The following is a 22481-nucleotide window of genomic DNA, read 5'->3' as shown; positions in this document are numbered from 1 at the left end:
TGAGTATCGGTCTCGGTGGGCTGAACGATCACTTGGGACCAGCACGGAGTCCGAACCATCGTCGCATTCGCAATGGGTCTCGGCTTGATTGCTTGAATGCCAGGCATCTGGAGGTCCTTATTTGTACCTGTATACTTCGTACATGTGTACTGCACAATGTACTTCATAAAGTGCATAGGACTTACTAATCATGTCGTCATTCCAATTCTCACGCCTAGCATCGGGTGAAGAAAAAAATGTTGAAAAAATGACAAAGATAATTAGAAAATAAACAAAATGAAGAATTTCCACGTAATCAACCAAGACCTCATTCCATTTCCTCCCACAAAACCGCCCGGGGAGAAGACAACAAACCATCATCTCTCTTTTCCTACAATCGAAACGACCGAAAAGCCTTATCGTTCACCATTGGCTCCATTCAGTCAGTTTGGAACTACTTCGACTCGCGCCAGCTTCCCCGAATCCCACGGAACTGTCAGACGATAAGCGTTGCATCCTCGGAGTAGTCCACGCACGTACGCCACGCCATCGTCCATTCCCAAGGCGTCTAGACCACCGTTTTCATCGTCCAGACCACCGCTTTCATCGTCCCACTCGAATCACCCGAATCGGCGCAACATTTCCCGAGTCTCGCCGCTCTCCCTCGATAGAAACCGGATGCATGTCGGCCAGCCCCAGTGGAGGCGGCCTCCGAGATGAAGGCTCAAAACTCCAAGTCATCACGGCCGGTGCCACGGCCGGCATGATCTCTCGGTAAGTTCGCTCGCCATGGAAAGCCCGTCAATTGTCGAAACCCGTCGCTGACCGCCCTGCCCGTCCGACAGCTTCATCATCGCTCCGTTCGACGTGGTCAAGATCCGCCTACAACTCCAATCCCACTCCTTCTCCGACCCCCTAAGCCACGCCAAGGCCAAGGGCGGCCCTATATACAAAGGCACCCTGTCGACCTTCCGCCACGTCTTCCAGCATGAGGGCATCACCGGCCTCTGGAAGGGCAACATCCCCGCCCAGATGATGTACCTCTGCTACGGCGCCGTCCAGTTCACCACCTACCGATCCGTCACCCAGTTCCTCCGCCGCGCACTCCCCGCCACCGCCACCGACGACGACGACGGACGCCCAACCAAGAGCCGCCTGCCGGCCGCCGCGGAATCCTTCCTCGCCGGTGCCGCGGCAGGCGCCGCCGCCACCACGGCCACCTACCCGCTCGACCTCCTGCGCACGCGCTTCGCCGCCCAGGGCAACGACCGCGTCTACCCCACGCTCGCCGGCGCGGTGCGCGACATTCGGCGCGACGAGGGCTGGCGCGGCTTCTTCCGCGGGCTGGGTCCGGGCCTCGGCCAGATCGTGCCGTACATGGGCATCTTCTTCGCCTCGTACGAGACGCTGCGCCTGCCGCTCGGCGACCTGCAGCTCCCCTGGGGCGGAGGGGACGCCACGGCCGGTGTCATCTCGGGTGTCGTGGCCAAGACGGCCGTTTTCCCGCTCGACCTCGTCCGGAAGCGGATCCAGGTCCAGGGCCCCACGCGGGCGCGCTACGTCCACAAGAATATCCCCGAGTACTATGGCGGCGCGGTCGGCGCTCTCCGCGCCATCGTCCGCGCCGAGGGCTTGAGGGGCTTGTATAGGGGGCTGCCTGTGAGCCTGATCAAGGCGGCCCCGGGGAGCGCCATCACCGTGTGGGCGTACGAGAGGGTGTTACGGCTGCTCTTGTCTATGGAGCGTGTTGCTTCTGACGATGCCCATATTTGAGGGCTTTGTATTGATGCTGTACATTTTTTATTCATTTTCTTTTTGTATTTTTCCCCTCCATGTTCTTGTTACCGCGTCTCATAGAGTAATTGGTTACTAGAGGTCATCATGCACCGGGGATTCGTAATCGTGATGGTTTTGTCGGGATAGACAGCAATAGCAATAGGAGCAGTCCTACTCGAGGCTCCGGTCAGAGTCAGTAATTTTAGATCACTTTTGGAATCATATATCTGTTAAAACTTAACGCTGTCTTCCTTATCGTGATGTACAGGTACGTTGTACGGCGCATCTGCGGTCAAGACGCCGGATAGCAAGGCCTCCCGTGAAGGTCTGAGGTGTCCGACCTTAAGTTTGGCTAGACTCCCTTTATCGCTTTCTGCCTCCGTGAATATACAGGCCCTCCTCTTGAAATAACTAAACCAATCGCCCTCATTCCGACCATTCCCAGTTTCGTTTCCTATCACTTATCGTTCTTTGAACCTACTATGCTCAAGCCACTGTCTCCGAAAAATACTACAACAATCATGTCGCGCAAAGCCCATTTCATGGAGCTCTTCAAGAGAATATGGGCCGAGCCTACTGACCAGGCAATATAGGTACTTCGTAAGTGCACTACACTCAAAAGAAAACTCATCACCATTGCTTCACTTTACTGCTGTGACGACCATGAAATCGAGGACGGAGAGCGTGAAACCGACGGCGGCGACCGTAAACTCGAGAGCGACGAGATAACATCCCCTCCATCTCAGGCAGCCTCAACCTCTTCCGAAACGAGCCCTTCTATGCGAAGGTAGTCGCAGTGCAAGGTGCATATAGTTTACACGATCTTCTTCAGTGATATCGGTGTCAAGCAGTTCTTCTGCAGCCGCAGTAAAGTCCAAGACAGCTATGCACTGGCATGACTCTACCACCATCGCCAACCCTATGATGTCTAAACTCCGAATCGACACTGCGCGCTGCACCAATGACCTTCGAAAGTCGTCGACAGAGCAGCTCCTCTCTAAGCAAGTAGGACGAGTGCCACCAAGAACCCGGGATTCTCCCAAGACGTTGCATGCCTAAATAGAGTCACCGACGCAAGGGACCCTTGTCCATGCAGTCAACTCCTGGGCAAAAACTTCACGTCCATTGGACTAGAGGCATCATCTCGGTTCGTAGTGCCTTGGCAAGGAAGGGCTTTAAGGCTGCCAGCAATCAACCACTTTTCCTTATTTACGCCGCCCCGTCCCACTCCTTTCCCACTTTCCTTTCCCCTTTTTCTTGGCTTTGCCGAACTTCGTCTCTGGTCATCGCGACGGCACTGCGCGATTTGCATTGTCTCACCCGTTGTCACTCGTTTGAATTCTCCAGCTTCTTTCCATTACCACGCCTTTTCGTCACTCATTACAACTCTTTTAACCATATTCTTAATTAGCCAAACGGAACCGGAGCCATGGCGTCTAGTCCACCGACACAGGGGCAACAGACGCAACCGCCGTATGACCAGAAGCCCGTGGCTGCAACCCATCACGTTCAGCAGCGGCTTTCTCAGCAGCAGCTCGTTCAGCAGCAGCTATATCCAGGAAAAGAGCGCATGGTGCCATTCGACAAGAACTGGCATGTGACGAAAATCGTTTTCCGTTCCTTCGACCTCGTTTTCAGCATTGTCGTCTTAGGTCTTGCCATCTACGTTATTCTGGACATGGACGATGGCCTGACTATGGCGCTTTGCTCCCCTCCCGTATGCAATGTCTCCCCGGCCTACCTGACATATCAGCTCACTACGAGTCCCATCTAACACCCGATTCATAGGCTATCGCAGCAATTATCTGGGAGGTCGCCGAATTCATCACTCTCTGCGCTCGAGGAGGCCGGGTGGGGATACACCCTGGCGCCCATGTTGCACTCCACCTTCTCATCTGGCTTGTCTGGGCTATCAGCCTCGGTTTCGAGGCTACGAGCCTTTATTTTTATGGCATCTGGGGGGACTATGACGACGATCTGGGCGCTCTAGGCGCTGTGGTGGCCTTTGGCTCTTTGCTTTTGTAAGTTGAACGTTCCGTCTTACCCTCCACTCCATCAGGCCTGGCTAACGCGGCGGCCACTCTAGTATCGTGCACTTCACTTTATTCGTCGGTGCCTGCGTCGAGACTTCCCGTCGGAACAATGCCGCGCGACCTGTTTACATCATGCCGAGCGGTCCTACCGGCGCCGTCTTTCTTGCAAACCAACAAACCATGCCGCCGCAACACGCCTTTGCCTACCAGCCTGGCGTTTACCAGCAGCCGGGCATGTATCAGCCGGGCATGTATCAGCAAGGCATATATCCCCAGTCAACCGAACAACAGAACGCCTATCCTCCCGCTACATATCCACCTCCCACTCAACAAGCTCGGGCCTCCACCCACGCCCCGGCCGACTTGACCGCATCGCGAGAAAAAGCACCCGCTTCCGCTAGCGCAACCATCGCGAGCGATGCTGGGCCCTCGGTGCCCCAGCGTCAACATTCTGCATCGCCTATGGACGGGTCATATTACGGGCCTGGAAATGAGTTCCAAAACCAACGAGAATAGGGCGTGGAGGGTTTATGCCAGTATTATTGTTAATTTATAATGGACGCGAGCATCTTTTAAGGAGCTGCGTGACTTATACTTACGGTATCCCGGTGAACCTCTTTTACATCCGGGTACTAGGGTAGCAGCAGGCGTACCCGTGCTACGCCCGTAGTCGTGCATCACCCTGACTGATTTACATGTACAGGACGCCGACACAAATGTCGAGCAAATGTACCCCACCTACAAGTACCAATGGCCGTGGTGTTGTAGGACATTTCTCGACTGTTGTGTCTCGCCACTGGGCATCGCATAGCTGCCGCCCTGGTAGGCACTTTTATGAAGATAAGGTACTCGGTGGCGCTTTTTATGAAACTTAGAGCTGTGCGATATCGTCGACTCAAAGTTCGAGTTGCAACTTGGCTGTCTACTCCATAGACGACGCCCAGTAGAAGTAGAAATATAAATAAGGGGCGCCCCAAATGAATGGTCTCACTCGACTGCTGCTGGAGAAGAGCGCAACGAACAATCTCCCATCTCACCACAAACCCCTTCCTTCGCTCAACATATAATCGCGCTCAAGCCTTCGTTACCTCGGTGACCCGTCTCTCACTCCTCGTTTGACTATAATTGCTGTGTCGTTAGTGACTACCACTGTTCTTCGCACCGATGGACAAGACACGATCATCCATGCCACCATTTGTCTACATCAACGGTTATCCTGGTGTGGGCAAGCTCACCATAGCCAAGGAATTATGGTGAGTGTCTATAATTATTTCCCTATCGGAAGGGAGGATGGCGCGTTGCTGACCCAGTGCCCATGCCATAATAGTAAGCTGCTTCCGAAGGCCAAGGTTGTCAGCAATCATCTTCTTATCGATCCCGCCGCGGCCATTTTCGACAGGTCTGCCGAGGAGTACCAGCCACTGCGCCAGGTCCTGGTAAGCACCTTGCCCTTCCAATGGGAACCTCTTATAATCGCCTAGTCTGTTCTGATTGTCTGTTCTGACACTCGCATATAGCGCAGAGAAATCCTAAAGTCCATTGCCACCGCCAAATCGACGCGTGACGTTGCATGGATCTTCACGGACCAGCAATCTTCGGGCAAGCTTGCCAGGGCTTGCGCGAGGGACTACCAGGAAGCCGCAGCCCTGCACGGCTCGCCTTTTATCTCGGTCGTCCTCCACTGCAGCCTCGAAGAGAACTTGAGGAGGGCCTCTGGCGGTGATAGGGGCAACGGATCCAACGCCAAGCTCACCGACCTCGACACCTTGCGCAGTATCAGGGAGCGAGAGGATATATTCCACTTTGGGGGCGATTGCGAACTTGTTCTGGATGTTACGCATTTGTCTGCTAGCGAAGCAGCTAACAAGATTATCGCGTATATTAACAAGGTCTCGCATGTTCCCGACCGGCTGAATGGAGGTATTCCGGGCTGACCACGATGATGGTGCAGGGGTATCGTGGTGTTGTTTCTATAATCGGTGTTAACAGGACTAATAAGCTTATCCGTCAATTATAATAAGAATAAAATAACAAGAACAACAAGAGTTCAATTAATTCAAATAATTAAAGCAGTCCAAGGCATAAAAAGGCGTTAGATCGTTTATAACCGTACATAGTTATATGTTATATAATATTAAGCGTTCCGGATAGGAAGAAAGTTAGTCTATTCGAACTATAGTCGGAATATCCTGTACGTTGTATAGTCGGCGGCTTGTTGTCCCGCCCCGACCCCAGCCCTGTGAAACAGCACGGCGGCCCGATATATGGGGCCAATATCCCCTCACTATCTGGAAGTTGGTCCTTTCTTGTTCTTCCTCCCCCTCCACCGCAAACCAACAGGGTCGCAAAGCTACATCTTGGATATCCCCTAGTCCGCTTGTTTCCAAGCAGGCAGGATTTGAGGTACTCCGCCCGGGCCCGTTCCCTTCGTCAATCTTTTTGTGTTTGTGTGTGCACACTTTCTCTCTTCCCGGTCCTCTCTTTTAGTCTCTCTTTACACCCGCCGCTCTCTTCGTCGCTCCTCGACTCGACCCGATCCGAATCCCCGATACACGACTGCTTTGCTGCAGTTGTGCAATTTTTTTCCGTTTTTCGGTCGCTTCCCCATTCGAGCTTCTGTGCCAATATCTTCGACTCGGACCACCCACCATGTTCGAGCGCTCATTCCGGTCCCAGGACCGCAGCCGCATCGAAAAGGCAGCGCGGCTGGTGACAAAGTCAAACTCGACTCGGGATCAACAGAAGCTGGCGAGAATACAACGGTCGTTCGTGGACGAAGCTCGGGCACCGGGGCCTGCTGCATCGTCTTCCCCAGCAGGCAAGAGCAACAAATCTCTGGCCCCCTCGCCCATCGTCACCTTGACGGTGGGCCGGGAGGGACGGTTATTCGCGGCGCACGAGGACGTCCTGCGCCAGGCCCCTTTCTTCGACGCGGCCTGCCGGGACCGTCACTTTGTCAAAGCGCAGAGCAAGAGGATCTCCCTCCCCGACGAAGAACCCGAGGTGTTCTCGGCGGTCCTCGAATACCTCTACAAGGGCGACTACTACCCGCGCCTGGTACATAACAGGCAGCGCAACTCTTGGGAGCTTGAGGATGCCATGGTCCGAGGCACTCGGTACATTTCTTCCCCCTACATCGATAACCCCAACGGCGGTGGCGGCGCCGCCGCGAGCCCCCGCACGCCGTCGGCCACCACGGCCCCGGACACCAAGGTGTACGTGGCGTCGTGCGGGCAGGACATCCTCCGCGACACGGCCGTCTACTGCGCGGCGGATCGGTACGGGCTCGAGGAGCTGAAGAAGGTGGCCCTGCGCAAGCAGGGCCTGCAGGCCGGCATCGATGTCGGCACCATCTTGCGGTCCGCCCAGTACGCCTACGCCCACACGCCCGACACGGACTCGCGGCTGCGCGCTCACTACCTCGCCCTGATCATCCGGTGTCGCAAGACATTTAAGAGGAGCGGGACAATGCAGGCCGAGATGGAGCGGGGCGGCAGCAAACTCTTTTTTGACCTCTTCGTCGCCATGTGCAACCACCTCGACGACGTCATCGATGTGAGCAACGCGCGCTCTCCGAAGACCATCTGAAAGGTTGCGGTCTGTCACTTCATGCACCATGGGCACCCAAACGACGAGCCTAGAGGTCATTGTGTTTTACTCCTTTTCTTTTTTCGTGCTGTGTTGAAGCCGTCATCAACTACAGACTGTGATACCCCGGAGAGAACGGAAACGAGAATGGGCTGGATACAGGCAGGTAGGCGTTCGGTTTATGATTGATCTCACTACTCTTTGTGGTTCCCCCATCAGATTGAAACTGTCACCATTTGGGGAACTTGCTTTGCGCTCGCGACCACTTCTCAAGAGGGTTGGTCCAGTTTCTTTTCTGACTGGCACATGGATTTGCGAGGGAATTAATGCACCGAACACGGAACTTGTCTGCAGCGTCCTCTGGTCCGCCCTTTCGGCCTGCCTCTCCGAGCAGTCTCGGCCACAACTCTCGTCGTCCCATAGCCTGGTTAGGGTATAGCCGTTCTGGACTCTGTTCCGCGAACTGGTTCTCCTCATGGACCGCCCTGAACCGAAGGCTGTGTGATGGGAGCAGAATGCACGGAAGAAAAATGGCTGCTGCGCGTCTCGGGAAAGAACAGAAGAAAAAAAAATAAAAAAAAACCCTCCCCCAACAAAAAAAGAAAAAAAAAGAAACCAGGGACCATCCCAGATTGCTCTCAAAAGGTCTGCTTTTTCGGTGTTTGGGCATATAGGGACCAGGATACCGGCAGTCTCTACTCTGTTTTCGACGATCACCATCACAAGGCGCATCAAACCAGACTGCGCACAACAGCTTTCTTTCTAATGCCAGCTTATACCCAACTCACTAACTCGCTCCATCCTGGATCAAGCCCGGAGCAGCAGAAAAAAATGTTAACGAATAACGAAGCATCCACTGGTTGGACGGACGCGAACCTCCTTTCGCTGCCACGACACCAGTCTCGACGTCTCCCGGAAGAAATGTCGAAACTGGCTGTCTTTCTTTGTTTCTTTTTTTATGTTTTTTTATTTTTTTTGCGACCAACGGATGGGGGTTGGAAGAGGACTCTCGGCCTGCAGTTGGATTTCACTTCACGACACCAACCCCGCTGCTGCGATACAGCCCAGCGGTCTTCTTTGTACTACACCTTGTCTGTGGCAGGCGAAGGAGAGGATGATCTTGATGATTGGGCTGTGCCGAGCAACTCTTCAGCAGAGCAGAGCACAGCCCCGGCCGGCTTGAGCCCTCACTCAGGGCGAGGTAATGAGAAAAGTCCCGGCCGCCTCACTGTAACTCTTGTCCCTGTGATGGCTGATTCGTGACTACTGACTCGATCTTACACGATTGGGTTTCGCTCCCTCCCATTCCCCACATGGTAGCCCCGGTCTTGCAGCGGGACGGTCCATGTACCGTTCCCTAGTGCCAGTTGATATCGAGGTCGGAGAATTCGACGGTGAGGGTTTCCGTCACGTTGGTTTCGGGCCTCGCCACATAAGCACCCACGGACAAGTCCCACTCGCCATGGCCTTCCTCGACGGTAAACCAGCACACCTCCCGTAGAGGCTTCTTCTCATTGCTTCCGGGGGGCACGTAGTACACCCAGGCACTGTGCCCGTGCTGGTCCTCCTCTCGCTGGATGGTAACGGTGACGGGCTGGTCGACCGGGCCCAGGCCGGCGAGCGGCGTGACGCTCCAGTCGGCGTAACGGTCGCAGGCGACGGTGCTGACCTGCACCACGCCATTGTAGAGTTCGACGCCCGTCTTGAGCCATTTCTGGGGGGTATCGTTGGAGGAATTCCGGGGCTGCAGGACGAGGAGGAGCCCGGCCTGGTCGTATTGCTCGGTCCATTGGCCGCTGAAGGTCACGCTGGCGGAGTGGAAAGCGGAGAGGGGCTTGGTGGATCTCAATTTGGTGGGAGCTGCAATATCACAAACTCAGCTGGCCGTGACCTCATTCTTGCAACGGCGGTTATCGGAGTGACGAGAGTTGGTCGGGGGTCGGGGGCACAATAGACACACACCGTTAAACACGTCCGTGGTAGGAGGCTTCCTCCAGATATCGGTGCCTGGGTTGGCAGAGAGGCTGAATGACGGCATGGTAGGCAGTGGGGTGAGAAGCTGAGAGGGATATACTCCGTGTGCTAGACCCGAGAGGAGATAGAGTAGCTGAGATAGGCGTGTTGAGGGTAATGAAGGGAGCATTCGTGTGGTGGTGGTGGTGGTGGTGGTGGTGGTGGTGTTGGGAGTTGGGAGTTGGGAGTTGGTGTGCCTGGTGAGCGCTTGAGCTTCCCCGCAGATGGTGAATGCAGTGTGTGTAAGACATGGAGGCTGGAGCTGTCGGAGCTGTCCTCCACACCGAGTTTGGAACCCGGGATATCCATCTACACAAGTCGACATAATGTCGAGCAAATGTACCCCTACATATACCTATACCTAAGCGTAGTGTTCTATGTACATTTTCTCGACAGTTGTGTATAGTCACTGTACCTATGTAGCTTGTATTTTCCTTATACGTTCCTTGTATTTTCCTTTCTTTTCCTCTCCTTTTATGTATTTAATCGCGATTTCATTCCAACTACCGAATAGGACTTGGAAATCAACACTGTGCAACGCTATGTCTCTGTAACTGATCGGCCATGGAGGCAGAGTACAAATCAGCTGCTGCGGCTGTAGTGTACGAAGTACAGAGAAGTAAAAGAAAACCATCTTGGGACCAAAAGTCAAGGTCCGGGTTTCGAACGGAGGAGCCCATACATATGATGAGTCATCAGTGGCCTCCACTATTTCATATACCTACTTATCCAATGCGGGGTAGAGGATAGGCGTCTCGCGTCTTTTCCCCTCGGCCAACACGTCGTCTACGGACCCATCAGTGAAATTTTCTCAATTCATCGCAGCACCCAACCCCATCAACACCAAGCCTATTTACTGATTAACACACAGACGGCTCATCGTCGAATCGGAAAAGGAACCGGATTATCGAAGATTGAATCATTGCAACCCTTAATCACGGAGTGCCCAGGGGGAGGAGGGGAGAAATAGGAGACTGTTAACCTCGTCCATCGATTGTCCATCGATTCTCATTCGAGCCATCGCCATTCATTATCCTCTTCGCAAGCCGTGTCCCTCTCATATCGCCAAACCAGTTCTTATCAGACAGGTTGACAGACAGTTGCTGATCACCCATCTTCCTGAACAACTTGCTATATCGCCACCGTCTCATGGGCATCGTCGACACACCAACGAGCCACCACCATGCGGCCAATGATCAAGAAAAGCAACTTCAAGCCCAGAAGCCGGATTAGCGAGGCCAGGATCCGCGCCGAGCGGGAAGAGGCCAATGTCCGCGCCGCCAGAGAAGCTGCTGCTGCTGCCGCCGCGGCTGCCTCCACGGCCGCCGCGAGCCAGCGAAACGCCTTGGCCGCCGCTTCCACCGGCCCCCAGTGCGCCAACAAGGCATGTACGCAGCCCAAGGTCATCGATGGCGTCTGTCAAAACTGCGGTGTGGTCGCCGACGAGAGCAACATCGTGGCCGAGGTCCAGTTCGGCGAGACGTCCTCCGGCGCTGCCATGGTGCAGGGCAGCTACCTCGCCGCCGACCAGGGCGGTGCTCGGTCGCTAGGTCCCGGCATGCGACGTTCCGGCGGCTCCGATCACCGCCAAAAGTCCCTCGCCGAGGCCAAGGCCATCATCCAGGGGTACGCCTCGCGCCTGAGGATAGCCGCCCAGCATGTCGTCGACGTGGCCGTCCGGACCTTCACCCTCTCGTCTCAGCATGGCTTCACCCAGGGCCGGCCCCTGCCCATGGTCTGCGCCGCTTGTCTGTACCTGGCCTGTCGCCAGGAGAAGAACCACGTGATGCTCCTGGACCTGGCCGACCTGACCCAGATCAACGTCTTCCGCCTGGGCCGCGCCTTCAAGGTCCTCCTCTCCAAGGTGCCCACCCCGGGCGTCGACCCCGTCTTCCCCGAGGACATTATCCATCGCCTCGCCGCCAAGCTCGAGTTTGGTACCGACGTCACCAAGGTGGCCGAGGATGCCCTTCGCCTCGTCTACTCGATGCGCCGGGACTGGATCGTCATGGGCCGCCGCCCCTCCGGCATCTGTGGTGCCTGCCTGCTCATGGCCGCCCGCATGAACAACTACCGCCGCACCGTCCGGGAGGTCGTCTACGTCGTCAAGGTCACCAGCCACACCATCATGGAGCGCATGAAGGAATTCAACGAGACCACCACGAGTAAGATGACCATTGACGACTTTCTCGCCGTCGACCTGCGCCAGTCGTCCGCTCTGTCGCACGACCCTCCCTCCTTTTACCGCAACTCCGAAGCCTACAAGCAGAGGAAAGAGGAGCGCCGGAAACGTAAACGCCCTGGGACGGATACGGGTGACCGAGACCGAAACGCGAATCGGCCCAACCCCGCAGCAGCCGCAATCGACTCTCGACCAAATGACAGCACCACTCCCTCCGAGTCCTCCGGGCCGGACTTGTCTTCCGTCCCTACCCCGGCGGACTCGTACCAGCGAGACAAGGATGGTTATCTTATTCCCCCCGTTCCCCCGCAAATCACAGAGAAGGAACCGGCTTTGCGCGGCGCCGAAGATGCCGATTTTGAAGGGCTCGTCAACGAGTTCGGAGATGCTCTGGATGCCGCCGAGCAACAGACCGACGCCAAGAATGGGGCATCATCCACGTCGAATACCGCCTACAAACCTCGCGGTCGACCGCCCAAGGTCCCCCGGCCCACCCTGCCTATTAACGAGGAGTGGGAAGGAGACGAGGAGGACATCGAGGACGAAATCTCGGAGATTATGAACGACCCAGAGACCAGGGAACACGCCAAGGCCTATGGCAGCGCCGAGCAGCGCGCCCGCCTGCACGCCATGTGGGCGCTTCAGAACGAGCCGCACAAGGAAGTCTCCATGGCGCCCGTCGTCGAGGAGGACGAGTTTGCCGACGACCCCGAGGTGCAGAACGCCATACTAACCCCCGAGGAGGCCAAGCTCAAGGAGCTCCTCTGGGTCAACGAGAACAAGGACTGGCTGCGGGAGAGCCAGCAGCGCATGTTCCAGCGGAAACTCGACGCCGGCAAGCCCAAGCGGCCTCGAAAGCGCACCAAGGCCCGCCCCGGCGAGGCCCAGACGTCCCCGGCCGGCACCCCCATGGAGGCCGCCCAGAACGTCATGAAGCACCACGGCATGTCCAAGAGGATCAACTACGACGCCATCTCGAGCCTACTCGGCAGTGGGCCGGGAGGCAGCCCCGCCCCCACCGCCAGCGGCCAGGCGAGCAAGGCCAGCAGCACCCTGGGGGATGCTTTTCGCGAGGAGGAGCCTCCCCAGGACGACGTGGACGATTTTTCCGACTTGGATGTTGGGGAAGACGGGGCGCAGGGAGGAGAGGAAGACTACGACGACTATGGCGAGGAGTACGATGATTACGAGAATCCGGACATGGACGAAGACGATTATGGGCAGGGCTACGACGACGACGACGAGTAGCCGTCGTTTCGTTTCACCGTGTTACGCTCGTGATGCCAGCTGTGCCGATGGTGCAGGCTGGTGGGACGGACCTCCATGCGGCATATAGGCACGATAGATACCCAGCAGGCCGACTGTAGCTCACTGTTGGTTCTGTACTAATAGGCTAACGGACAGCAAAGCATGTCAGATACTGTCATGACAACAAGACTGTGCTGTTTCTCATTTCATATTCCAAGCAACGTCGATTCTCTACGTCGTGTTCAATACCAGACATTTGCCCACCCATAACCAACGCTGATCAAGTTTTCCTTGGTGTAACCCTCCAGTTCTATATACGGTTGCACAGCGACGGCAGCCTCGGGCCTCAGGTGGCATCCATTCTAGCTCGAAACCATCGCAGCGTTTCCAACCCAGTCTGCACTCGCATGCCAAGTCGCGCATCGAACAAGAAGGCCTCGCCACGTACAATCACGTCCAGATGCTCCTGGGCCTCTCGTGCTTTCGCGAGACAACACTCCCGGAGCTTGGCCCTGGACGCGTCTCGGTCCCCCTTGTCGGAATCGTCTCTGTCCACCTCGACCGCACATGCTTCCGTCCACGCGATGACGCCGAGTTCGTAATGCGCCATGGGCCAGGCGTAGTCGTCTCGTAGTGCCCCCTTTAGTAATGACCTGTGCGGTGTCAGCTAGTTTTTTTTTCTTTCTTTTTTTCTTTTCTTTTTTTCTTTTCTTTTTTTCTTTTCTTTTTTTCTTTTCTTTTTTTCTTTTTTTTTCTTTTTTTTTCTTTTTTTTTCTTTTTTTTTCTTTCTTTTTTCTTTTTTTTTTCTTTTTTTTTTTTTTTTTTCTTATTCTTGTCGGAAAATAAAGGGGAAAAACATACCGGTCATAACAAAGCACCTCGTCCCTCAGCAAGGACCTGGCCTCCTCCAGTTTACCCTCAAGCCGAAGCACGCCAGCAAGGTTAGCAGCCCGCACGGCGCGCTCGTCCGGATCCTCCCTCATCTTGCGGATCCCCTCGTCGCCGGCGGTGCAGCGCTCCCAAGCCAGACCGAGGCGCATGCGGCGCAGCTCGTCGCCGTTCATCCTCTTGGGCCCACACCACAGCGCGGCCATCTCGAGCGCCGGGCTGGGCCCCGCGGCGTCGGCGAGCGAGACGCCCAGCTCCTTGGCGCGGGCCTCGAACTTGTCAATCTTGCGCTGCACGAACATGTCGAACGGCAGCGGCTTGGCCATGAACTTTTTCCGCCCGGCCACCGTGGGCGCCTTGCGCCACAGCTCCTCGACGCGCGCCTTTCGCCTGTGCACCTCGTCCTCGTCGGCCTTGTCGCCCTCGCCCTCGCCGTCGCACCCACCGTGCACGGCATTGCGGTAGCGTTCCAGCTCGGCGCATCCAGCGAGGTAGTAGTAGAGGGAGTGGCTCCAGTCGTTGAGCTCGAGGCACCGGAGGGCCGAGTCCCGCATGAGCCACCAGTCCTGGGCGAACATGGCGTCCAGAGCGAGCTCGAAGGCGTTGAGGGCGGCGACTTGGCGCATCTTGGCGGCCGGACCCGTGGTCAGCGTCTCGATGGCGTCGCGGAGGCGGCAGTCCTGGGCGAGCCCACGGGCCTCCTCGAGTCGCCAGAGCCGGGAGCTCGGGTACCGACGGCGCATCTCGGCCAGGAGAGCGGCGCATTTCTCCCGGGGAATGCCGACAACGTCCCTCTCTGCGTCAACGGCGTCACCATGGCCAGCGGACGAAAGCAGCTCGTCCAGGGGCGACAGTGACGGCGACGACAACGGCGACATGGGAGGCAAAATGTCGGCAGTGCCGAGGAGACCGTTGTAATAGGCGAGCAGGACGAGGCCTGAAACGGCGCCGTTGATGTTGTGGAAACGAGTGGCGCTCCATAGCATACTCACGCCACGAGACCGGTCACCCTGGAAGCCAATGATGGAGAGGAGCCGGGACATGGCCGGGGGAACCATGCTTATGAGGATGTGAAGGAGACCAAAACACATGTTGGTGCCGGAATGGATGAAGATGTCAAGGGGGTTTGTGAGGGAGGGGGCCGCGGCATTGGTACCAGCGGTTGGTTGGAATTTCTCGCCGTCTTGCACTTGCAACTGCGACAAGTCGTTTTCGAGTGTAGAAGCAGAAGGGGGCTCATCAGCTAGGGGGACGTGTGTAGGAAGTGCTGGGGCCTGGGGGGGTTCTGTCACCACCCCTGCCCGTTTCTCGTCGAGGACGTCGACGACAGGGCCATTGTTGTCGTCGGTGTCCCCTTGGCCACTCGTCTTCTTGGGAAACATGTCGGCAAACTCCGACTCGTCAAAACTCCCAGGCATCAGGTCGTCATCCACCACCGGGAGTGGCGGTGCCGATGGAGCTGGTATGGGTACGCCCGTCGTCGGCGCAAAGGCCTTCCTCTCGACCTCGGCAATGGCATGCAAGGTAATGTAGGCCTTCCGCAGCTTGTAGAAGCCCTTGAGGGCCTCGGTCAAGCTCTCGTGCAGCACGGACACGACGGCGGACATGAGCTGGCTCTCGGCGGCAAGGAGGGAGTACTCGGTCCCGGGCGGGTAGATGTCGCTATGCCTCTCGTCCTTTTTCTGGGCCGCCTTGAGCTCGGCCCAAGCCCTCGTCTCGCACTGGGCCAGCTTCGCAGACGCATCTGCCATGACGTCCTTCTCGAAGCCCATGACGGCACGCATGAAGGAGGTGAGCCCTATACCGAGCATGTGGAAGGGCGAGTCCCCCTTTGCTAGGGCTTCTGTCGCGCCTTCAATGTCGTCGTCCATCATGGGGCTCACCGCGGCGAGGGCATTCTCTAGCTCGGCCGCCTTCTTGCTGGCGCGGTATCTGGTCTCGGCATCGACCTCGACGTCATCACCCTGGATACTGGAGCCGAGGGCATGTTTACTGCTTTTGGCCCCTTTGGTTTTACCGGTGCCGTTGGCGATGCGGGCGGCGGGGCCATCAGCAGCCACGGAGGCTGGTGTTGATCGAAACCAGGAGGTGAGTTTGCTCATGGTGATGTTTTGGGCGAGGTTTTCGCCCTTGGGGTGAATAAGAGGGTTGAAAAAGGGCCCTTGAAAAAAGGGCTCAAAGGCCGAGATGGGAGCGAGGGAACCCTCCGCGGTGATGCTGCTGCTTTCTTATTCAGCAGCCTAATAAGTATAGGCCGAGTACACTCCGAGTGGAGATTGTAGAGAGACAGGTAGCTGACACACCAACACCACACTCGGCCATGTACCGTACTGTACTGCTTTGTACAAGATGTATCTCTACAAGACGGGACAAGGCTCAGGGGAACATCTTCCCAAGTCCTTCGAATAACAGAAACCACTGCAGACACAAAAGGTTCGTCCCTGTGGCGTGAATCCAGAGATTCTAGGTACGAGCTGATTGAGATTAAGATGTAAGCAGTAAGTGGGCTGAGGTCTTGAAAAAGAGAAAAATAAATAAAGGGGGGAAATTACCCCCGACTCGATAGAAAGCGGAATCCCGTTAGACGCGCCCGGACCTCCGGGGTTGCATTCCCGCCGTTTGTTGTACTCGCTGTTGAGTACCAAACTAACATGGGCGAGGGACAAAAAAAAAAAAAAAAAAAAAAAGGGGGGACTAAGCATTTTTGCTGGCCATCACCACAAGCTTATCCTGCCCACCTTTTCCTATTTGTCTCTATTTTCCGTCGTGTTTTTCCTACTCTTTTTCTTCTCTTATTATCTTGGACTAGGAACCAGACATCACTGGGGGGTACTTGGGTACCTCAAATATGGTCTAGTCTACTTCGCAGGGCTCTAGTACTTGTCACGTGTGTCACACAGCCGTGTTTGTGTACTTCCAAGGTAGATGGACATTCCATAGAGTACCTTGTGTCTCTGCGCGGACAAGAATCAAGATGGTCCAAGTCGGTTTGTGTCTTGTCCCGACAGTTTCTCTGATCGGCCCGAGCCTGATCTGCCTGCCTGCAGTAATCCTCTTGATCTTAATACTGCCGCCTCTGCAATAAGACCCGACCTGCCTCCCGCGTGCCATGCCACGCCGCCGCTTGCCCTGCGTACGAAGGACCATTTTGAACCTGCGCCCTCGAGAGACAGACACGGGAAGAAAGGACTGCTCCTACGTGAAGCAGGAAGAGGTGGATGATATAAGGGTTATACAGGCTGCTTTAGTTGCCCTGGTCAGGGCAACGGAGATATTTAGGCTGGTTGAGCCGGTTGTCCTGTTGCTCGTTTGTGTTTGTTGTGTGGAAATAATCATAACCATGAGGGCGTGGCTTGATAACTTGGGGCCGATTGTCGAAGGGCAGGCCGTGTTCAGGGTCAGGACGTCACGGATATCATGCGACCACGTAGGCGGTCCGTCTGTCCAGAGTTTGTCTGATCTTTTCTGATCGATAACCGACCATAATCACAAGCATCTCAATTCGCATCATCCTTCCTGTTTAGGTTATCTTTATAATCCAGCAGCCGACCCAGGAAGGATGATGCAAATTGTGATGCTTGTGATTGTTGGGTGATGATCGTGAAAAGATTGGGCGAAAACTAGCTAGATATTGTGGGATTATTCCGAAGAATAGCCGGAAGACTGACCAGCTCCCTGGGACCGCGTGTGGTCACGTGATATCTGTGACAAATGGCCGACCTGCCCTTCTACACTACTTAGATCCTAGTTAGAAAATAGAATAGACTATCTATATGTACTATAAGAAAAGCTAAGCTAAGGCAGTATATATAGTAGCAAGATATAAAGCAAGCTGCTTATAATGAATTAATAATTATATCCAAGGGTAAAAGATAACCTGAATAATATAACCTTGAACCAATCAAGTCAAAAAAATATGTTATTACGTTGCTTCCTAAAATAGAAACCAGTCTAGGCCCGAAATCTACTCGAGCGCATCTACACAATAGAAACGATCCGACAAGATCGTCTTTCTTCGCCGCCGACCAACACCCAAGATGTCCCGCCTCTCAACATCTCCGTCCCTCGCCTCCCTCCTCCTCCTCGTCCTGTCCCTGCCGGCCCTCGTCTCCGCGCAGCAAATCTACCGCGACTCGGACCCGTACGCCTACCAGGGCTGCATCACCGAGACAACCGATGTCGTCAACTCGAGCAACCCGCGCGCCCTACCCGGCAGCGTCCGCGTCGACGAGCACGCCATGACCGTGCCCATGTGCCTCGATTTCTGCGCGTCGGGCGGCGACACCACCACAAGGCGATATCGGTACGCAGGGCTGCAGTTTTCGCGGTATGTCTTCTCCTTGCCACCTATCAATCAACTGTAGCTAAGCTCGTCCGTGCGACAGGGAATGTTGGTGCGCCCAGCTCGTCTCGGATCTCAGCCGGACGGTCGACGATAGGCAGTGCAACCTCACTTGCGCAGGCGACACGGACATGGTCTGCGGCGGAAACATGCGCATCAGCCTGTACATGATTGAGGACCGCAGCGGAGGCGGTGCCGTCGCATGGCCGCCGCTTCTCGTCGCGCTAGGGGGTGCCGTGGCGATTTCTGTTCACCTGCTTTGAATCGCGCCGTTGAACGAGGATCCTTGACTGGATGGACTGGTTGTCTGCGTTTGTCTTGAGATGGAGAGCGAGCAATGGCGCTTCTGTCTGCATTTCTTTCTATTTTTCCGCGTTTCTTTTCTCCCACGATACCCGGCATGCGCCTTGGTTGCACGACGACAGACTGTTGAGCGAATTGTTTCCAATCTTAGTTGACATTCTCTGCTGTGCGACATCCATACCACAATGGAATAACGATAACCAATTCATCCAAAATCGCATCATGAGGGTATCGTATCCAAGTCATTCCTAGCCCCCCGTCAAACGCCCTCAAAGCTGCACTGGTCCCAACCCCCTCTGCCTCACAGCCTTCTGCACCTCGTCCTTGACCTCCCCCACCGCCTCCATCCACACCCGCTTCCCGACCCCGTCAGACGCGTCCGCCCCGACGAGGAACTCGAGCCACTGCACCAACTTGACAGCCTTGTTCATGTCCCGCTCCTCCACCACCACGCGCATGAGATACTTTTCAAACATGTGCACGTCCGCCTTGTGCGGCCCGTCCTCCCTCGACTGCTCATGCCACGCCTCGAGCATCTCCTTCACTTCCCCCATCGACGTGACCCCCGTCCCCGTGCCCATGAACGAAATCTTGCGCGGCGGCCCCGGGAACCGGAGCTTCGTCTGCATCCGTCTCCGCTCGTCCTCCTGCGCCGGCTGTCGACGTCGTGCCGCCGCAGGTTGGAAATTCAGTCCGGATCTCTGCGCCAGACGCCTGCGCCTGTGATCGTCCACCACCTCCCGCCGGACGTCCTCGGGCAGCTCGGCCAGGAACGTCGGATCCAGCTCCTCCAGCTCCCCTTCTGTCGACCCTCCCGAACCGTCCCCCTGCTGCTGGACATGTCTGGTAGGGACCAAACTGGTCTGCGTGCGTCGGGCAGCCGCGTCCTGTAGCCGCTCGCGCGTCTTGCTCCACATGCCCCTGGCGCCTCCACCCCGCCTCGTCGGCGTCGTCGGCCTCCTCGGCTGCATCTGCCGGTCCCGGCGAGGTGATTGTTGCGGCGGAGCGGTCGGCGGCCCAGCAGCAGGCCTTCGGCCATACGATGCGAGCACTTCGGCTTTCATGTCGTCGGGTAAGGCGTTGAAGACCTCCGGGTCGATTTGCGATGGGAGTTCGTCTTGGACGGCGGGGCTGTCGCTTCGCGATCGGGAAATGGGCGACTCGTGCCTGGCCAGCGGCCGTGCCTGTGGCCGCTCCTGGAGCTTGGCCCGGATATCACTGGGCAGTTCTGCGAGGACGGTGGGGTCGACCTGCGACGGGAGGATGAATTGCGTGCCCGTAATATTCAGCGGTGTCGTGGCTCTTTCGTCGCTTTCTCCGGCCATAGCAAGCGCCAGGGCCGGATGAACGGCCGGTTGTCTCGGCCTGCGGGGGCGTAAGCGGATCATCGGCGATGGGATCCTGAGCGACGTCACGGGGTGGAGATGCTTTCCTTTTCTTCCTCGGGCTTTCCGAGTCTTCGATGGGGTCAGATCTCGCCCGTTTGGTCAACGAACGACTGTCCGCCGTGGTTTCTTCTCCCGCTTCCTCGATCGGATCGCCGCGAGACTTCTTTCTCGCCGACGGCGGTCCGCTGAACGAACGAAACGATAGCCGCGTCTGGCTTCCGTCAATGGCAGACGACGATCCCGCCTTGATGGGTTCTAGTTTGGTCAACTGTACGCCCAGCCCTCGCAGGTCACCAGGACTGAACCTGTACGACCGGAGTATCGACACGGCTTCCTTTCCAATCGTCTCCGCACTGTTCGTCGCGACTCCGAAAACGGCGCTCTTGTTGAAGGTATCGCATTTCCCATGGCCCAGGTGTTTCGCCGGGTCCAAGGGCGCATCGAGTGATCGCCTCATGATCTTCATGGTAAGCTGCTTGCCTTTGACCTGCTCATTGACCAGTCGGCGCTCCAGCTCCTTGCAGAGGTTCATGACGAACTCCTCCGCCTCGGCCTGGCTGATGAAGCGAATGCCCCAGTTCACCTCCGCAGACACGGATTTCCGCGGAGGCTGTTCCCCGACCTCGCTGCGATCAATGCCGCGGGCGTATTCCCATAACCTCTCCCCGGTTTTGGGACCCAGTGTCGAGGAGAGCTTCTCCTTGGAGACCTGCCGGATATCCTTCACGAACTTGACCCCGATTTCTTCCAGCTTGCCGCTGAGACTGTATGCCACGCCGGGTAGATCCTTCACCTCCAGGTCACCCAGCACGTCGAGAACCGCTTCGGGCTTGAGCTGAAACTGTCCCGCGGGTTTGGCTCGTCTGAGCGCCACTTTGGCCTGCAGGATATTTCCGCCGATACCAACAGAGACGGCACATCCCGTTCTCTCTTTGATGTTGTTGCGAAGATTCAGCGCGATTTCGTCAGCGGCCGCCTGTTCTCTCCACACACTCCCCTCGTCCACGCCGGTGCCGGTGGAGCCAACGGCATCGTATATGACGCCCGTCACGTCCAGAAGGGCCTCATCGACGCTGACGCTCTGCACGATGGCCCCAACATCCAGGATAGCTTCGTAAAAATGACGGCTCGCTTCTTCGTAGCCCGCAAAGTCGTAGGGCAAGACCTTGAGCTCCGGACAGAGCTCCTGGGCCCTCTTCATCCACATGCCGTTCTTCACCCCAAACTTGCGCGCGGGATAATTGCAGCTCGCAATTTCCGACCCGCCCCCGGCGCTGTGGGCAACAGCTGCGGGTTTCTCCGCATACTCCGGGTGCTTCTTCAAGGAGATGGCGCAGAAGAAGCTGTCGAAATCCACGTGAAGAACATAGCGCCGAGCGCCCGGCCTTCTCCTCGCCACCTTGGCGGTCGACTCCTTCTCTTTTGCCAGTCGCTGCATTCGCGATTTCAGCTCAGCTTTCCAGGTCGAGAGGTGGTGTAAGCGACTCTCTGAATAGAACTGCTTGAGAAAGTCGGGGTTGGCCGTGGATGATTTTCGAATGCGCGGGTCGGAGAGCAGGCGAGCGTTGTGTTCTTCGGGCGTCAAGTGTTCCGGATTCTTCCCGTTCGCTTTCTTCTCCAAATCTCTTATCCTTTCCAGATTTGGTGTGACGTTGGAATTAGAATCGGCTTCTGGAGGCGTAGCCAACTCGGGAGACACGTGTGCACCGGGGAGCTTGACATGGCCTTGAGTTACGTCTGCATCGGGAAGCAAGTTGTCGAAGATCGCATCATCAATATCTTCAATGTCGGCCAGCGTTTTCTTCTTTCCATCGACCCATTTCTCGGCGGTTGGAGGCGGAGTAGCAGTCTCTGAACTGGGAGCGTTAAGCTGGCGCGACGGCGTGGCAACGGGCGTGGTGCCGGACGACCCGGTAAACTGGCTCGTATAAAAACTGTTGTCGGTCTGTTCCCGGTATCCGCGCTTGGCATTCGGAGTTGCCATGCTAGATAGGCCGCTCTGGTCGAACGTTAGAACCTTCTGCCGAGCGCCTTCTTCCATCACTCGGTAGTCGGTCCAGGGCAAAAGCACGCCGGCCTCAATGGAATCCACAACCCAGGCCGGCTTCACGATTCTGTACCGGCTGTAGTCGAGCGACTTCTTTGGCGGCAGGGCCGACGCTATGATGTGCGTCGCCATGGTCTTGGAGTCGAGGTACTGAAGAAAGCCGGCTCCATGCTGGACGAGTTGTCGGTGCAGTCTTGGACAAAGTGTTGGTGATAAGATTAACCACAGCGAGAGGCAAGAGGCTGACGGGTACCGCTTACATGTGCAAGGGAGGTTGGGTGTAGCCCATGACATGAGCTACGACGCCCTTGAAGATCTGAGGCTTGTCGGGAGACGCGGCGCGGAGGTCTGCGTCCAGGTTCTGCAGCTTGATTTTCTTCCTTTTCATGTAGTCACCGAACCCTCCAAACTCGCTTCCTTCGTACTCTTCCCCGCCCTCGTCGGCGAAAACATGGTTCTCGATCCGTTTCCTCACTTGAGAGGAGTTCTTTTCCAGACGGCTGCCCATCTCGGATGGCAAGGGACTAACGGTTCGGGTTTTGTCGTGTGAGGATGTGGTGATTCATGTTCATTGATGGAGCTTGATACACTCTGCTGCTTGAACCGCATCAGGTCGTGATTCCAAGCATGGCGTACTCCAGAGCTCAGTGGCGATAGTGAGTGAGTGAAAGTGTCGCCTGTTGCGGACGCGTCG

General features: G+C 56.4%; 10 protein-coding genes across 10 annotated transcripts; 7 read left to right on the top strand and 3 right to left on the bottom strand.

Annotated features, from left to right (window-relative positions):
* Window positions 1-312: 312 nt before the first annotated feature.
* On the top strand, window positions 313-1993 carry ACRALDRAFT_1081730 (uncharacterized protein). Its single transcript, XM_071019204.1, has 2 exons — window positions 313-753; window positions 825-1993. The coding sequence occupies exons 1-2, from the start codon at window positions 662-664 to the stop codon at window positions 1750-1752; spliced, it is 1020 nt and encodes a 339-aa protein (XP_070875415.1). The 5' UTR covers window positions 313-661; the 3' UTR covers window positions 1753-1993.
* A 996-nt stretch (window positions 1994-2989) lies between these two features.
* ACRALDRAFT_1081731 (uncharacterized protein) lies at window positions 2990-4866 on the top strand. The gene is made up of 3 exons (XM_071019205.1): window positions 2990-3472; window positions 3544-3776; window positions 3842-4866. Exons 1-3 carry the CDS (start codon window positions 3185-3187, stop codon window positions 4302-4304), a joined length of 984 nt encoding a protein of 327 aa, XP_070875414.1. The 5' UTR covers window positions 2990-3184; the 3' UTR covers window positions 4305-4866.
* An 86-nt stretch (window positions 4867-4952) lies between these two features.
* On the top strand, window positions 4953-5722 carry ACRALDRAFT_1070554 (uncharacterized protein; the record flags this gene model as incomplete). The annotated part of the gene is made up of 3 exons (XM_071017782.1): window positions 4953-5041; window positions 5116-5224; window positions 5306-5722. The coding sequence occupies 3 exons, from the start codon at window positions 4953-4955 to the stop codon at window positions 5720-5722; spliced, it is 615 nt and encodes a 204-aa protein (XP_070875413.1).
* Window positions 5723-6437: 715 nt separating this feature from the next.
* Window positions 6438-7376, top strand: ACRALDRAFT_2042522 (uncharacterized protein; the record flags this gene model as incomplete). The annotated part of the gene is made up of 1 exon (XM_071021259.1): window positions 6438-7376. One exon carries the CDS (start codon window positions 6438-6440, stop codon window positions 7374-7376), a length of 939 nt encoding a protein of 312 aa, XP_070875412.1.
* Window positions 7377-8733: 1357 nt separating this feature from the next.
* On the bottom strand, window positions 8734-9414 carry ACRALDRAFT_1070556 (uncharacterized protein; the record flags this gene model as incomplete). The annotated part of the gene is made up of 2 exons (XM_071017783.1): window positions 8734-9236; window positions 9339-9414. The coding sequence occupies 2 exons, from the start codon at window positions 9412-9414 to the stop codon at window positions 8734-8736; spliced, it is 579 nt and encodes a 192-aa protein (XP_070875411.1).
* Window positions 9415-9766: 352 nt separating this feature from the next.
* Window positions 9767-13000, top strand: ACRALDRAFT_210446 (uncharacterized protein; the record flags this gene model as incomplete). Its single annotated transcript, XM_071023186.1, has 10 exons — window positions 9767-9784; window positions 9904-9921; window positions 9960-10087; window positions 10140-10189; window positions 10261-10270; window positions 10333-10437; window positions 10478-10488; window positions 10565-12815; window positions 12876-12948; window positions 12989-13000. The coding sequence occupies 10 exons, from the start codon at window positions 9767-9769 to the stop codon at window positions 12998-13000; spliced, it is 2676 nt and encodes an 891-aa protein (XP_070875410.1).
* Window positions 12399-16130, bottom strand: ACRALDRAFT_1063652 (uncharacterized protein). The gene is made up of 2 exons (XM_071016834.1): window positions 13681-16130; window positions 12399-13472 (listed from the first exon to the last, which is right to left on the bottom strand). The coding sequence occupies exons 1-2, from the start codon at window positions 15807-15809 to the stop codon at window positions 13166-13168; spliced, it is 2436 nt and encodes an 811-aa protein (XP_070875409.1). The 5' UTR covers window positions 15810-16130; the 3' UTR covers window positions 12399-13165.
* Window positions 16131-16792: 662 nt separating this feature from the next.
* On the top strand, window positions 16793-17287 carry ACRALDRAFT_1063653 (uncharacterized protein). The gene has a single exon (XM_071016835.1). It carries the CDS (start codon window positions 16817-16819, stop codon window positions 17174-17176), a length of 360 nt encoding a protein of 119 aa, XP_070875408.1. The 5' UTR covers window positions 16793-16816; the 3' UTR covers window positions 17177-17287.
* Window positions 17267-19101, top strand: ACRALDRAFT_1093670 (uncharacterized protein; the record flags this gene model as incomplete). Its single annotated transcript, XM_071019688.1, has 8 exons — window positions 17267-17278; window positions 17316-17340; window positions 17379-17411; window positions 17614-17633; window positions 17697-18067; window positions 18093-18297; window positions 18373-18477; window positions 18504-19101. 8 exons carry the CDS (start codon window positions 17267-17269, stop codon window positions 18576-18578), a joined length of 846 nt encoding a protein of 281 aa, XP_070875407.1. The 3' UTR covers window positions 18579-19101.
* Window positions 18244-22440, bottom strand: ACRALDRAFT_1042539 (uncharacterized protein). The gene is made up of 3 exons (XM_071015268.1): window positions 22048-22440; window positions 19902-21980; window positions 18244-19717 (listed from the first exon to the last, which is right to left on the bottom strand). The coding sequence occupies exons 1-3, from the start codon at window positions 22293-22295 to the stop codon at window positions 18622-18624; spliced, it is 3423 nt and encodes a 1140-aa protein (XP_070875406.1). The 5' UTR covers window positions 22296-22440; the 3' UTR covers window positions 18244-18621.
* Window positions 22441-22481: the final 41 nt, after the last annotated feature.

Source organism: Sodiomyces alcalophilus, assembly GCF_042370955.1.
Source record: "Sodiomyces alcalophilus JCM 7366 unplaced genomic scaffold ACRALscaffold_4, whole genome shotgun sequence".
In the NCBI taxonomy this organism is placed as follows: domain Eukaryota; kingdom Fungi; phylum Ascomycota; class Sordariomycetes; order Glomerellales; family Plectosphaerellaceae; genus Sodiomyces; species Sodiomyces alcalophilus.
The sequence above is the reverse complement of the archived record's forward strand: the minus strand, read 5'-3'. Positions and strand labels throughout refer to the sequence as shown.